Here is a 15,919-nt window from a genome sequence, read left to right on the forward strand (position 1 = left end):
GGTGCATCACATTGATTTCACATATGTTGAACCATTCTTGCATCTCAGGAGTAAATCCTACTTGATCATGGTATATGATCCTTTTAATGTATTGTTGAATTTAGTTTCCTGATATTTTGTTAAGGATTTTTCCATCTGTGTTCATCAGGAATATTGTCCTGTAATTTTCTTTCCTTACAGCGTTTTTGTCTAATAAGAACGGTAGACATTCTTATTGCTAAGGCTGCTTGTGTAGATCAAGGTTACTTGATTTCAGATACATGAATATGAGACAGGTATGCATTGAACTCTGATTCTTATTTGTCCTTTGTCGGTTTAGGGTGGAAGCAGCCAGTTGTTAACTGTGATGAAACTAGACCTGAAGCAAATGTACAAAGATAAAGGATGATCAGTCAGGGACTTCCCTAGCAGTCTAGTGATTAAGAATTTGCCTTCCAATGCAGGGGGTGCGGGTTTGATCCCTGGTCAGGGAGCTAAGATCCCACATGCCACCCGGTCAAAAAACCAAAACATAAAACAGAAGCAATATTGCAACAAATTCAATGAAGACTTTAAAAATGGCCCACATTGGGCTTCCCTGGTGGCGCAGTGGTTGAGAATCTGCCTGCTGAAGCAGGAGACATAGGTTCGTGCCCCAGTCCAGGAAGATCCCACATGCCGCGGAGCGGATAGGCCTGTGAGCCATGGCCGCTGAGCCTGCGCGTCCGGAGCCTGTGCTCTGCAGCGGGAGAGGCCACAACAGTGAGAGGCCCGCGTACCACACACACAAAAAAAGGTCCACATCAAAAAAATCTTTAAAAAAACCCAAAAGGATGATCAGTCAGAGACTAAAGCAAGGTACTGCAGTGCAGTTGCCCTGGGAACTAAAAATAAAAGGACTATACTGACAGGCAAAGTTGTGTTGTGGAGAAAGCAATAAAATATATTAAGAGAGGAAGAATAATCAGACAAAAAAGGATATGGGAAATTCCCTGGTGGTACAGTGGTTAGGACTCGGCGCTTTCACTGCCAGGGTCCAGGTTAGATCCCTGGTCAGGGAACTAAGATCCCGTGGCATGGCCAAAAAATAAGAGCCTCCTTTAAGACTGAAGATTAATAACACGGCAGGATCTGTGAAAGGAAGAATAGAGAAGAAATTTCCCTTGGATTTCTAAGTGTTCAGAATATGTACTTATGTGCATTCATTTTCATTTGTGTCACTGTTGGCATTTCTCCAAGCCTGGATGGAGATCTTTTTCTTGATAGAGAAGGGTAGGTGCCTCCCTTTCTCCCATGGGATTCTCTCTACTTAGATTTCCTTCTGCTTTATTAGGGGAGAGTAAGGGTTGCTTTTAGTTGCACAATTTCTCATAATAGATTTTTAGGGTTATTTAGTTTCTCAGTGAGCCTTTTTCATAGGTAAGCATTGGGTTCTATTTTTCAATACACAATGGATTACCCTCTAACAAATGTTCCTATGCTGTTTAACTCCATCTCATCCCTTGTCTGTCTTATTAGATAGAGCCCTTTATTCTCTCCTTGCCTCTACTCTTTTCACCCTGGCTTTTAGCCCAAACATATCTAAGTAGAGAATCGGAAAGTGCTTCCATTTACTAACTAGGAACTTGGCTTTACTGCCTGCCCCTGCCCCATCTCCATCCCCATTTTAAGGTATTGATTTCTGGGAAGTAGAACTTTTACTTTCCAGGAGTGTGGGTATTCTTGGCAACTTTCACAGATTTGCAGATTCTCAGATCTACAGGGAGTTCTTTTCCATTTCCTTGACCACTTCGTGTGGGCATATTGGTTAGGTTTTTGGTTCATTTCCTTTTTAAATATGAAAGCACCCTAGGTTCTTGGTCAAGTGGCAGGCACCTTTCCTCTGTGCCCTTCTCATCCTGTCTCCATTTTATCCCCACTATGTTGGGTTGGATGATTTGTGGTCTAGAGAGCTCTGTCTCTTATTGAGGAGGCATCAGATTATTTCACAGAGAAGAAAGGGGAAGAGGAGCTCCTTTTGCCCATAAAATGAGCTCATTCTCCTAAGGATATATGGAAGTAGGAGATCTAAGACTAAGTAGAGGTTCATTATGATTTTAGCAATAATATGAGGTTGTTCTCAGCTATTTCACCCAACCAGCAAAAATTTCTAGATGTCTGCTATGTACTAGATACTGGTTAGGCTCTAGGGATAGAATAGTGAGCAAGATAGATATATTTTCTTTCCTTATGCAGCTTACTGTCTTGTGAGGCAGGTACAGAGTCGTCTGGGAATACATAAGAGTACTGGCCTCAACTGTGTGTGTATGTCTGAGTACTTTAGTGATGGAGATGGTGTAGGGAAAGCACCCTGGAGGAAATTTTATTTAAGCTGAGACTTAAAGAGGAATCAGCCAGGGACAAACAAGGTGGGCTAGTGGAGGAATGCGCTATGGTTGGTACAAGCGTGTTAAGGGGTTGATGCAGTGTAGAAGAATAGTGTGTGAGTGAGAAGATAATAGTATATGTGAAGATGAGAGAATTCATGTTTGGGAAATTTAAGTGTGCCTAGATTTGGGAGTATGAAGGAGATAGTGGTTCAGTTCTGAGGTTAGAGAGGTAAGCAAGAAGCCAGATCAGTCCTCTTAGATATAAGTTGTTCATCCTGAGATCAAGAGGGAGAGCCATTTTAAAGTGCTTTTAGCCAGGAAAATGGCTTGAATGGTGCATTTTAGACAGAGAACTCTCTTGTGGGAGGAACAGGTTGTAGGGAGGTTAGGATTGGTTGTAAAGAGATGATTCAGGAAGCTCTTGCAGGGATCCAGCTGGGAGATTATGGTGATTTTGAACTAGCATGGAGATAATGAAGGGAGGTGGATATTAGATAGATTTAAGGGAGATACTTAGGAGGAGACTTGGTGGGATTTGATGATGTATTGGAAGTGAGAGAGAAAGGGGAGAAGGAGGCAAGGATGACTTCCAGGTTTCTAGACTGGGCAGTGGGATGAATGGTGGACTGTTTACTTAAGATTCGGGAGAAAGTGTGGCTGGGGAGTGGGTTGGGGGGAGAGAAGGGAGATGAGTTTAATTTGTTAGGTGTGAAGTACCTGTGGGCTTATCCACGTGGGAGTGTTCTGTCTGAACAAAAGTGTTTTGTTGGTTATGCACATCTGGAACTCAGAGTGCTGCTTGGGCAGGGAGTATAACTTTAGGACTTACAGAGGCACAGTATGCTCCAAAGTGTGTGCTTCTACAACATGAATTAGCTCATAAGTGATTGGTAAATGGGAAAATGATGTTAGGATAATGCAAAAATTCTATTGATTCATATGCAGTTTTTTCTAGGCAAGGGGAGATAGGATAGTGGCAGTAGATATATAATCATCTAGACAGGAAAAGAGTGCTTAATTACCTCAGTTGCTGTACTGTGAATAGGCATTCTCTTGTCTGTGTTTTAAGAAAATTAAAAAAAAAAACCCACACAAACAAATGCCTGTTTCTGGGTGGACCTGCACCGTAAGGTGAACCCTCAACTCTTGGCACTTGGTGTTTAATGGCGGTCCCACTGGCTTATAGCTGCACTTACACTGCTTTGTCTCAGCATGTGCCAGTCCTGCTCTGATTAAAGTATTGCCGTTCTTTCCACTTTGTTTTTGTGCATTTTAAATATCTGCTGTGGCAGTCTCTGTTCGTATTGAGCTGGTGGTCCTAATCAAGTCCCTGGCCTGCGACCATTTATACTTTCTGTTAGCACTCAGATTACAAAGTTGCATAGGTTTTGAGCGGACTGCTGAAACTCTATTTTTCTTATAAGCTCTGTGCAGTTTTGTAGAGCCTGAGGATTTTTTTCAGTAACTCATCGTGTTATAGCAGAGAAACTTGTATTGAAAATTTGTCAGTAGAAAAGATAATGCAAGGAAATGTGACAGAAATAAAGTGACAACCAAAGTAAGTCCAGAATGGAATACAAAAAAAATGTTTATTGGCCAGAGGCAAAACAAGGAGCCTATAAAAGACACTAAAAAAGGGGGGCCCAGAGAGGCAAACCAGAAGAGTGGACTTGTCATGGGAACCTTCAAGTTGGCTTCTGTGCCCCAGAAATCTTTGAGAGTTTCTTTGCTTTGTGGTAAAGAACCATATTCCAGGTTTGTTTTGTACATCTTATTCACCAGACCTAAAATCGGGTGTTTTTCCAAGGCAGCCCTGGTTACTTTTAGTAGGAAATGATGGTTAGCAATAATAATCTGGGCACTAGTTAAGTTGGTAATTGTTTCTAGGCCTTTTTGAAGAGAACTAAGAATATGTGTTTTATTTTTAAGAGAAAATAGGTCCTAGATCCTGAGTTCAGTACTTCCTATTCAAATTTAGATTCTTACTTCTTTGATATTTATAACTTTCTTCTCATGTATGTTGAAAATCTTTATTTAAAAAAAAATAACATTAAGATTGTGACAAATTTGCTTTGTCCTAATGTGTATAATAGTTTCAGAATAACAATAAATGTTATTATGAAGGATAGTCACTTGAAATAATTACTGTCTTTGCCCTATACCAAAATCGTTTAGTAACTTAGCTTTTTCATACTTTTCCAGAGTATTCAACTTGGTTCTCACGAAATAACTCTTTATTTGTGACTGACGTTTGGTAAACTCTGAACTCAACGATCAGAGAAGTATCAGGTATATCAGAAAGTAGCCAGAGGGCTTCCCTGGTGGCACAGTGGTTGAGAATCCACCTGCCAATGCAGGGGACACGGGTTTGAGCCCTGGTCCAGGAGGATCCCACATGTCATGCAGAGTGACTAAGCCCGTGTGCCACAACTACTGAGCCTGCACTCTAGAGCCCATGCTCTGCAACAAGAGAAGCCACTGCAATGAGAAGCCCACGGGCACCGCAACGAAGAGTAGCCCCTGCTTGCCCGAAGACCCAATGCAGCCAAAAATAAAATAAATAAGTTTATATATTTAAAAAAAAGTAGCCAGAGAGTAGCTTTCAGGATGCTAGTTAATATAGATATTAGTTTTACAGAGTTAAGGGAAATTGTTGGTAAATCTGAGGTTGATTAAGAGCACTCCTGTTATAATAGTTCTTCTTGTTTGAATATATGATATGAGGTAGTGGTTTCTTAGAGCTTCTCTTTTTTTTTTTTTTTTTTTTTTTGGGCGGTATGCGGGCCTCTCACTGTTGTGGCCCCTCCCGTTGTGGAGCACAGGCTCCGGACGCACAGGCTCAGCGGCCATGGCTCACGGGCCCAGCCGCTCCGCGGCATGTGGGATCTTCCCAGACCGCGGCACGAACCCGTGTGCCCTGCATTGTCAGGCAGACTCTCAACCACTGTGCCACCAGGGAAGCCCAGAGCTTCTCTTTTTAAACATCTATTAAATATGATTGGGATTGACATATGCACACTAATATGTATAAAATAGGTAACTAATAAGAACCTACTGTATAAAAAATAAAATTCAAAAAAATAAATATAATAGACATTTAAATATAATATGTGGTATGTTATAATATATTGGGGGAATGTGCTTATTTAGGCAAAAACCTTGAGCAGCAATCCAGGAGATACGTAAGAGTTATTTCTAATTTATGTTTTGTTTTTTAAATTAATTAATTAATTAATTAATTTATGGCTGCATTCGGGCTGTGTTGGGTCTTTGTTGCCGCGCGGGCTACTCGTTGTGGTTCACTGGCTACTTATTGTGGTGGCTTCTTTGTTGTGGAGCACGGGCTCTAGGCATGTGGGCTCAGTAGTTGCAGTGTGTGGGCTTCAGTACTTGTGCCTTGCGGGCTCTAGAGCGCAGGCTCAGTAGTTGTGGTGCACGGGCTTTGTTGCTCTGCAGCATGTGGGATCTTCCTGGACCAGGGCTCGAACCCCTGTCCCCTGCATTGGTGCCACCAGGGAATCCCTCTAATTTATGTTTTAATGTATGATGTACCAGAATTATATTTCTGCTCACTGGCTTTTTAAAAAATTGAGGTATAATTGACATATAATGTTTTAGGTGACAGCATAATGATTTGATGTATGTATATGTTGTGAAACCATAAGTTAACACTCATCACCACACATAATTGAAAAAAAAATTTTTTCATATAAACTTTAAGATTTACTCTCAGCAATTTTCAAATGTCTCTCTGATATTTCTGTTTAAAGTAAAACTGTACCTCCAAGGATGGTAGACTGTTAATTCATAAATAAATTAAATATTTCTACCGCAATTATTTGTTTCTGCTGAATATATTTTTTGTCCAAAAATAACATGAATTATATGCATCCAAAGCAGGATAATGTAAATGCTCTCTGTAGTCTATCAAAATACATTAATATTATGTAATCGGTATGTTAATACTATTATGCAATATTAGCCTGTTAATATTAATGTGAGAAGCATAATAAAAATATCTTTGTTTTTACTGTGTAGACTGCTAATCTAAGGCATGTGGTCCCATAGATACATTATGAAACTTATTTTATGATTATGATATTAACTTTTATACCATAGTGACATAATGTGTGATGAAAATCTATTTGAATTTCTAACAGAAATATATACCTAATTTCAAAGAACCATTTATAATCTTGAATGATGGTGAGAGAAGACTCTCATGTACTCACTGATACTGAGATGCAGTGTTCATTCTGGACAGGAGCTTACTCATTCTCTCTGATTAGAATTTAAATTCATGACTCTGTGTGAGCATTTGTCACATCACCCCATTGTATGCCTTTCTGAGTTTGTTGTTTTCTTTACTGTGGTTGTTGGCGCTGGTTACTCTGGCACATTTATTTTTATTTTTATTTTCATTTGGATCAAAAAGACTATTGTGAAACAATTTCAATTAGTAATATAGTACAGAGAACTCCAGTGTATCCTTCATCCACATTCCCTATTATTTCCGCATTTGTTTTATTTTCTCTCCCACATGTGTCTGTGAATAATTTTTTTCTGAACCATTTGAAAGTTGAATACATGATAATTCTTTATTGCTAAAATTTTCAGTGTGTATTGCTTAAGAATAAGACACCAAAATCAGGGAATTTAACACTGATGTATTATTATCTGGAACATTTCTTTTTCAGGCACCAAATTAAATTGTTCTACATGTGTTTTTGTTTTTGTGTTGGGGGATTAATCTTGCCATTAGTATAAATCATGGAGTAATTGACTATATATTAAATTAACTTTAAATATCTATAATTATCAATTTTTAAAAATGTGCTTTTTGTCTAGAATAGTAATATTATCTGGAAATATAGAAGTGATACTCATTTCTAGTTACTGATAAGCATATTTGCATTTTGAAGGATTTAATTGTGCTTTTTAAGTAATTATAATGAGATCTTCTTTAAAAGCCGTAAAGCTATACCAGCCTTTTTCCTCTGTTGAACAGTGAAAGCTCATCTAGCTCGTCTCTTAATTAAAAAAAAAAAGTCTTAGATCGCCTAAGTTTTGCATTTAAGAATGCCAAGCTTTAAACAAGTAGGGTACGAGTTTGACTACATTCATATGTTCAGTTATTTATGCTTATCCATATTAATATTCTCTGTACTAGATTATAAATATGAATCAGATTCATTTTACGTTATCTTCACAGTGTCAGTACAGTACTGCAATGAAGATTGTTTAATAATAATCCAAGTAAAAAACAAAGAATGTCAGAATGCTTGAGACACCATAAATATAAGGCACAGAAGGGTTAAATGTAAAATAATAGAAAAAGTGTTTACCAACACTAAAATAAAGCTGATACAGCTGTTTTAATATCAAATAAGGTACATTTTATGGCAAAAGCTTTTACTTGATATAGGACATTTCATAGTTATAATAAACAGGTATGACAAATCTAAATTTGTATGTCCTGTGAATCTTTCTATTGTGTATTTTTTCTCTTAGGCTTTAGTCATGTGGTCTTATGTCAGATTATTTCTAATTGAATGCTGGTTATTTCTAATGGAGTTATTTCTACTTGAGTATTATTTGAGCCCTGATATAGCATAATCTTCCTACCATCATTTCTAGTAGGAATCTAGGCTAAGGGCACTAGCAATCCCAGATCATCTCAATCCCGTCAGGAATGGGAGTATTTGAAGCTGAGCATTTGAATCCAGGCCACCCTAACTTCTAATGTGTAACATTTTGGGGCCCAGTTCAGCAAGCCCTCAATTTCAGTTCTTATTCTCTTAGCAGATAGGGCTTAGTTCAGTCTGTTGAAAGCTATTCAGCTTTTCACCTTCTTAAGTTCAGTGTAGTCAGATTCTGAAAGTAATTTTATTGACTCTAATCAACTATAGAAAGATATTTTATAAATACTTGTCTAAAACTCTCAATTTATAGCAACATGAAGCTGAACAGAATTGCTTAATGAGTTTCATAATGTACAGTATGACACTGAGAAACAATGGGAACAAACCTCTGCCTCTGTGAAATAACTCTACTGGTGTGATATTTTCAAACATTTAAAAATGTTTAATCTTGCAAAAAAAATAGAAAGCCCTTAAAGGGGAAATAGACAAAACCACAATCCTAGGAGAAGATTTGAACATACTTCTTTCAATGACAGATGAAGCAGAGACATAAACAGTATATGTACATATATACACATACAATTTACATGCATGCACACTATTTGAACATGATCCAATAAACAATCCAATTAACATGGACTCAGTAACTGTAGATTTCATGTTCAATTCATGTGTGCATGGAACATTTACAAAAATTGGCCATAGAGTTAGTCTCAGCATATTCCAAAGGATTAATCTTACAGACTGTTCTCTGGCCCCAATGGAATTCAGCTAGTAATCAATAATAGACAGAAAATCCTGAATGTTTGGAACATGTTTCTGCTACGCTTTGAGGGTATGGGAGGATTACTTAAATGGATTACACTAAATGTACCATAAACAAAAATAACAAATTCGATTGTGCTAAAATTAAGAAGCTCTATTCATTCCAAGACATCATTAAGAGAGTGAAAAGGCAAGCCACAGACTGGAAAATAGGTATTTGGAATACAGTCCCTTGTTCTCAGCAGGGGATTGGTTCCAGGACCCCCATCCAATGCTAAAACCCAAGGATGCTCAAGTCCATTGTATAAAATAGCATAGTATTTGCATGTAACATATGCACATCCTCCCATATATTTTAAATCATCCCTAGATTACTTACAATACCTAACACAGTGTAAATGCTATGTAAGTAGTTGTAAACGGTGTAAATGCTATGTAAATAGGTGCTGGTATGCAGCAAATTCCAGTTTTGGTTTTTTGGAACTTTTTGTTGGAATTTTTTAGAAAATATTTTTGGTCTGTGGTTAGTTGAATCTGCAGATGAGGAGCCGTGAATATGGAGGGCTGACTATACATATATTTGACAAGAAATCATATGAAGGATGTAGAAAGAATTTCTACCAATCAATAAGAAAATCCAATGGAAAAATGAGCAATAGATTAGACATTTCATAAAGAGAATATGCAGATGACCAAAACATGACAAAGCACTCAATTGCATTAATCAGCAAGAAAAGGAAGACTGAAACCACAATGAAATACTAACATATACTCACTAGAATGGCTAAAATATTTTCTATGTGAGTCTGTTTCTGTTTTGTAAATAAATTTATTTGTATTATTTTTTTAGATTTCATATGTAAGTGATGTATGATATTTGTCTTTCTCTGTCTGACTTCACTTAGTATGATAACCTCTAGGTCCATCCATGCTGCTGTAAATGGCATTTCATTCTTTTTTATGGCTGGGTAGTATTCTATTGTATATATATACCACATCTTTATCCATTCATCTGTTGATGGACATTTAGGTTGCTACCATGTCTTGGCTATTGTAAACAATGCTGCTTTGAACATTGGGGTGTATGTACCTTTTTGAATTAGAGTTTTTTTCTTTTCCGGATATATGCCCAGAAGTGGAATTGCTGGATCATATGGTAACTCTATTTTTAGTTTTCTAAGGAACCTCCATACTGTTCTCCATAGTGTTTGAACCAATTTACATTCCCACCAACAGTTTATAAGTGTTCCGTTTTCTCCACACCCTCTCCAGCATTTATTATTCGTAGACTTTTTCATGATGGCCATTCTGACTGGTGTGAGGTGATATACCTCATGGTAGTTTTGATTTACATTTCTCTAATAGTGATGTTGAGCATATTTTCATGTGCCTGCTGGCCGTCTGTATAGAATGGCTAAAATGTGAAAGAAAATTTCAAGCATTGGTGAGGATATGGAATACAGACTCATATTGCTGCTGGAGTAGAAATTGGTACTACTGCTTTGGAAAATTGTTTGATCTCGTCTTTTAAAGTTGATTGAATTAATACTCTGATGCAACAGTTTTACAACCCAACCAAAATGTATGTACTTATGCCCCAAAAGACATGTGTAAGAATGGTCATTGAATCGTTATTTGCAGTAGCCCCAAACTGAAAAACCTAACTAGCTATTCACAGTAGAATGAAAATAGTTTATTCATACAAAGGAATGCTGTACAATGAAAGAAATTATTGCTACACACAACATGAATAAATCTTGCAAACATAACATTGACTGAAGTCAAATAAATAATACTCTATGGCTCTATTTATATCAAGATCAAAACCTGAAAAAGTTAATCTCATTTTGTTAGAAGTCAGGATAGTAGTTACCTGAAGGATGGGGAGGGAGTAGTGCCTGACAGGGTGCATAAAACAATTTCTGCTAATTTTTATCTGGGTTTTGGTTACAAGGATGTGTTCATTTTGGGATAATTCACTGGACCTGTGTGCTAGCTGTTTGTACTATTTGTGTACTTTCGATTGTATATTATATGTCAATTAAGAGGGAAAAAAAAGCCAGTGTGGCTGACGAGTGAAAGTGAGGAAAGTGGAGAATGGTAGACCATAAGATCAGGGAGATAGAAAGGGACCAGATCATGTAGGGCCTTATCAGCCAGGATGAGGAGTTTCAGTAATATTTTAATGTGATGGGGAGTCACTGGAGAGTTTTGGGCAGGAGAATGACATGAACTGAGTTACATTTAGTAAGTTTACTTGGCTGCTGTGCAGAGGATGGGTTGTGGCAAAAACAGAAGCAAGAGAGACTAACCCAGGCAAGAGATGATAGTGACTTCACCTAGGGTTGCAACAGTGGCGATGCAGTGGCCCAATCCAAGATATATTTTGAAGTTAGTGCTATCAAGACAGGTTCATAGATTAGATTGTAAGATCAGAAAGAAAGGATGATGCTGAAATTTTTGGCCTGAGCAGCTGGGTGAATGGTGATCCTATTTGCTGTGATGGAAAAGACTGAGGGAGCAGCATGTTCAAAGAGAAATCAAGAGGTTTACTTCTGATGCATGAACATTGAGATACATATTAGATGTTTAGGTGGAGATGTTAAGTAAACAGCTAGATATAAAATTCTAGAGAACTGGGGGTGGGAAAATAATTTGTCATTAATGTTACAGTGCTTAAAATCTTGGGGGTCTTGGAAGAGATCACCTGGGGAATGAATAGAAAGAACAGAGTACAGGTGAAGTGGAGTAGCGGGATGATATCTGATCATTGGGGCAGATCAACATTTTGATGTCAGGGAGAAGAGAAAGAACAACTAATGAGTTAGAAGGAAAACCAGGAGAGTGTAGTGTCTCAAAGCCAAGTCAGGTGTTTTCCTGAAGTAGAGAGTGAGCCACTGTCAAATGCTACAGAGATATATAATTATGTGATAAATGAAATTTGACTACTGGGTTGGGTAGGATGCAGGGAGAGTTAGGAATTGGAATAAATTTTACATTTGGGGAATGAATCTGTATAACCAGTTGTTGATATAATAAAACTTGAAGACTGAAGCCTTTTTAGTCTAGCAAAGGAGTATCTGCTAAGATTAATAGTTAATAGTATGTAATGGTAAATTTTGGAAATTTCAAGGGGGATTTAATATAAGCAACCTATAATGGATTCTTTTATATAAGATACAAAAACTAGATATGAATCTGCCATGAGAGTGCTACACCCCTTTCAACGTGGATCAGTATTATGTCCTTAGTATCTCCATGTCAGGTGGCTTGAATTTTCCCGGTCTTCATTTCATCTTAATTGAAAGGCATTTTAAATTGGCTCCTAATGGTACTTGTGTCAATGACCTCTTATTTGGAAAGCTTTTCATTAATAACTTCTTACTAAAATTTTGAAGTCTTTGACTTTGTTCATTATTTTATCAGCCATGGCTGAAACAAAACAACTGAATCAATGAATATGGGATTATAGCTTCTACATGAAAGAGTACAGGGCTTATAAATTTCTTTCTTTCTTGAATTTAGGGGTAGGGAGGGCCCTCTGTAGAGAATTTGGGCTGTTAGTGGTTCTTTTGCAAACGAATGAGTGTTCCAGAAGATATAATGGGAATGACTATCAGGAAGAGCAGTGTTAGGAAAAAGCACACAGCAGTCTTGGGATGAATTTATTAGAGGCCAGAGGCCTAAGACAGCTATTGTGTGATGCTGAATCATGACAGAATCTGGGTCTGGTTCTAACTGAAAATGTGGTGAAGAGACTTTTTTAACTGAAAAGAACAGAAACTCACCCAAACAGATCCAGAAAAGAGAAGGGAGCAGTTAAGAGACAAGTGCAGGGAACAAATGGGAATCCAAAGACAAAAACGCAGCATAGCTTGTCTTCCTGAAAATTGAACTGCAAGTGTGGGCTTAAGGCAAGTTTGAGTAGTGCATTTGCCTGTTTTTCTCTCTCCAGCTATTTCTGTTTGCTTTGTTCTCTGTGTTGTACAGGCTACATGCCGCTTCTCAGTTTTTTCTTCGTCACCCCATATAATTTCAGCTTTCACTTGGCTGTCATGTCTTCTTCAGCTCAAATTTCAAATGACCTTTAAGCTTCTTTGGCTGTCATCAACTCACAGCTGCCCACTGTGTTTTAGGTTAAATACCAAAGAGTGAAAATCTTGTCTAATACACTTTTCTTCCTCCTTTGCTCCCTGGGCCTTAGAATTCTAGTTAGCCTCCATTGACTGTCCTTGGGTCCACTGCCAGTCTCTAGTTCAGCCACTGCTGGCGAGAGGGCAAAGTCTGTGGGCAGAGCAGATTCCTGCAGAGAAGGGGCAATGACGGGATGGGCAGTGGCCTACTGTAGTAGGTCCTCCTCACTTGAAAATTCCATGATTAATTGAAATTGTAAAGGCTTGGAACTTGGTAGAAGTGGCATGAAGGCCCTGTGGCTAGTGGAGTGAGCATGGAAAGAGTGGTGGGAGATGAAGTCAGAGAGGTAGGCTCCTGGGCCATATTATGTAGAGCCTTGCAGGCCATGGAATAGAGTTTGAAGTATGTGTGTATCTCACATAAATATCCACATCTGTTCAAATATGTATTAGAGATACATAGGGAAGAATCTGAAGGGTTACATACCAAATTAATAACTGTGTCTTTGAGGAGGGAGAGGGCCGACTGGGATTAGGGTTGTGGTTGACTTTATATATGTTTTATGAAGAGGGATATAGTCATGTGCTGTTTGTGGAATTCAGAGTTAATTAGAAGAGTCAGGGTGCAGTAACTAGAGGAGTAAGGTTAAGGCAGGATCAGTCAGTAAGGCCTGGAGATCTACCTGCTGTGCGGACCCAGACAGGACCTAGTTCTTCTGAGCCCTAGGACTGAAAACATACTCTGAAAACTGCGAGTTCAGGCCAACGCTCTAAGTTCTTAGCAAGACAGTCCTGAACACTAATAAGCTTTCAGCTACATTGTGTTAAACTAAAGCAGAGAATAGAATATGAGGCAAGGGTTCTTAAAATAATATAAGAAATTATTAATAAAACTAGTAATGTTTTACTTTTATTAAAATTTATAAGATTTTATAATCTTGAAGTGGATAGTCTAATTTGGGTTAATGTTATCAGATGATTTTGTCATAATAGAATACTTATAACATGATATTGACTTGTACAAAGAGTATCAAACATTGTAGATTTAACTTATAAATGTTAACTCCAAAGGATGTAGCTAGTGCCTGAAGAATTTTATTGATTTCCATGCTTATTTATATGGTCTTTTAAAATTTAAGCTTAGCATACAGTACATAAAATTTATAAGAAATTGCATGTGTTTTTGAGTATTTTCTTAAGGTTTAAAAGTGTCAACAACTTTTAAATGGTTGAACTGAGTATGAAAACACTTGAAAGGCTTGAGGAAATTGTAATGAAAAATTAGAAGAGTCAAACAGAGATAAGGCCTTTTCTATTTAGCTTATACTTACTTACTCTTATTAGGTGACTGACATTGTTCCAAATATTTTACGTGTTTTAACTTGTTTAACTCTGTGATGTTAAAGATAGACTACACTAGTTAAAAAGGAATAAGAATGAGTAGAACTAAACAATCTAATAGAAGTTCTGAATAATGTGAAAAACATAACATAGGAAATGTATGTCACAATGTGAGCACTGACAAACTTGGATACTTTGTAATCACATGTATACCTCTTATTTTATTCAAATATATCTGTTGATTCAGAGATGACTGTTAAGTTTGTCATTTTCAGTGACATTCAACAAGTCAGAAATAGACTTCAGCCAAATCTTTTTATTTTGTAAAACTTGTGTTTAGTAATGGATTTTTAAGAGTTAAATAGTTACTAAGTGTTGTATCTGAGAAAAATGATGTTGCTAATTTTATTTGATGAACTATGTGAATAAATAAAATGTGTTAATATTCTATTTAAGGCTACTGAAATTTGCTAGAATAGCTTGGTTATGCTTTTTTGATGATTGGTTCCACTAAGAATACTCAGTGGTTCTGGGAAGAGTCAGTATTCTATAATGCTGCATCTAGTTTGAAATAAGAGGGAATTGGGGAAGAGGACATGAAGCATAACATAGGATACTAATTGAAAACATTTTAGCTAAAACAAATCTGTTCCAGGTATCAGGGATACCCATGTACTTTTCACCCAGAAAGTTCTTCTGAAATTGTGTGGTTTAGGGTTTGCCTCCCATCTATCTCCTGAAATTCCTTTAAAGAAATTCTTTATGAAGAATTATATATAATATATATTATGTATATCTTTGTATATGATATAATTTACTTGGTTTATAATGTTTGTGAATGTGAGGTTTTTTTTTTAACCCCCACAGTATTTTAAAAACAATTTTTTGCCTTTTCCCTAGGGAGTTGGTCTCTCAGTTCATGGGCAATTCCGAGTGGCTACTGAAAAGTCTCTTTTTGCAATGCCAGAAACAGCAATAGGTAAAAAAAAAAAAAAAAAAAAAAAAAAAATTTTCATAATTACTTTTACAATTATCATCTTTTGATACATTTCAGATTACAGTTATTGAAGGAATTGATGGAATCTTGTATGAAAGAACTTTTAAAAAGAAATTATAATAGGAAGATACCTAAAAGTTTATATTAGCTCATACTTGTATCTGAAAACACAAAGGCAAACATATTTAAACTGGAGACGCTAGCGCACTGTAGTCGATTTTATTTATTTATTCTTATTGAAGTATAGTTGATTTACAATGTTGTGTTAATTTCTGCTGTACATGTCTTTAATTTTAGATGAAAGATTATTAGAGGAAATATCTTGCATTCAGATCTATGCTCCATTTTGAGTTAACTTTTGTATGTGGTGAGAGGTATGGATCAAAGGTATAGATCAAAGTTTATTATTTTGCATAGGGAGATAAAATCATTCCCACATCATTTTTTGGAAAAAGCTACTATTTCTCCACTCATTGCCTTTGCACCTTTGTATGTGCTGATCTTGGTGCCAACATCACACTGTCTTGATTACTGTTGCTTTATAAGTAAGTCTTGATCAAGTAATGATAATCCTCTAATTTTGTTCTTTTTTTTTCTTTCAAGTTGTTTTGGCTCTATAGATCCTTTGTATTTCTATGTGAATTTTAAAGTGATTTTGTAAGTTTCAACAAAAAGCCCTGTTAGAATTTTTAT

General features: G+C 36.9%; 1 protein-coding gene across 2 annotated transcripts in view; it reads left to right on the forward strand.

The window, feature by feature from the left end:
- The window catches only part of HIBCH (3-hydroxyisobutyryl-CoA hydrolase), a 92,028-nt gene that overhangs the window by 37,304 nt on the left and 38,805 nt on the right, over positions 1-15,919 (forward strand). For both annotated transcript variants that reach the window (XM_082630753.1, XM_082630752.1), the window contains exon 7: positions 15,130-15,208. In XM_082630753.1, coding sequence (XP_082486879.1) covers positions 15,130-15,208 — 79 coding nt within the window. The remainder of the gene's footprint in view (positions 1-15,129; positions 15,209-15,919) is intronic.

Source organism: Mesoplodon mirus, assembly GCF_964341445.2.
Source record: "Mesoplodon mirus genome assembly, chromosome: 8".
Lineage (NCBI taxonomy): Eukaryota > Metazoa > Chordata > Mammalia > Artiodactyla > Ziphiidae > Mesoplodon > Mesoplodon mirus.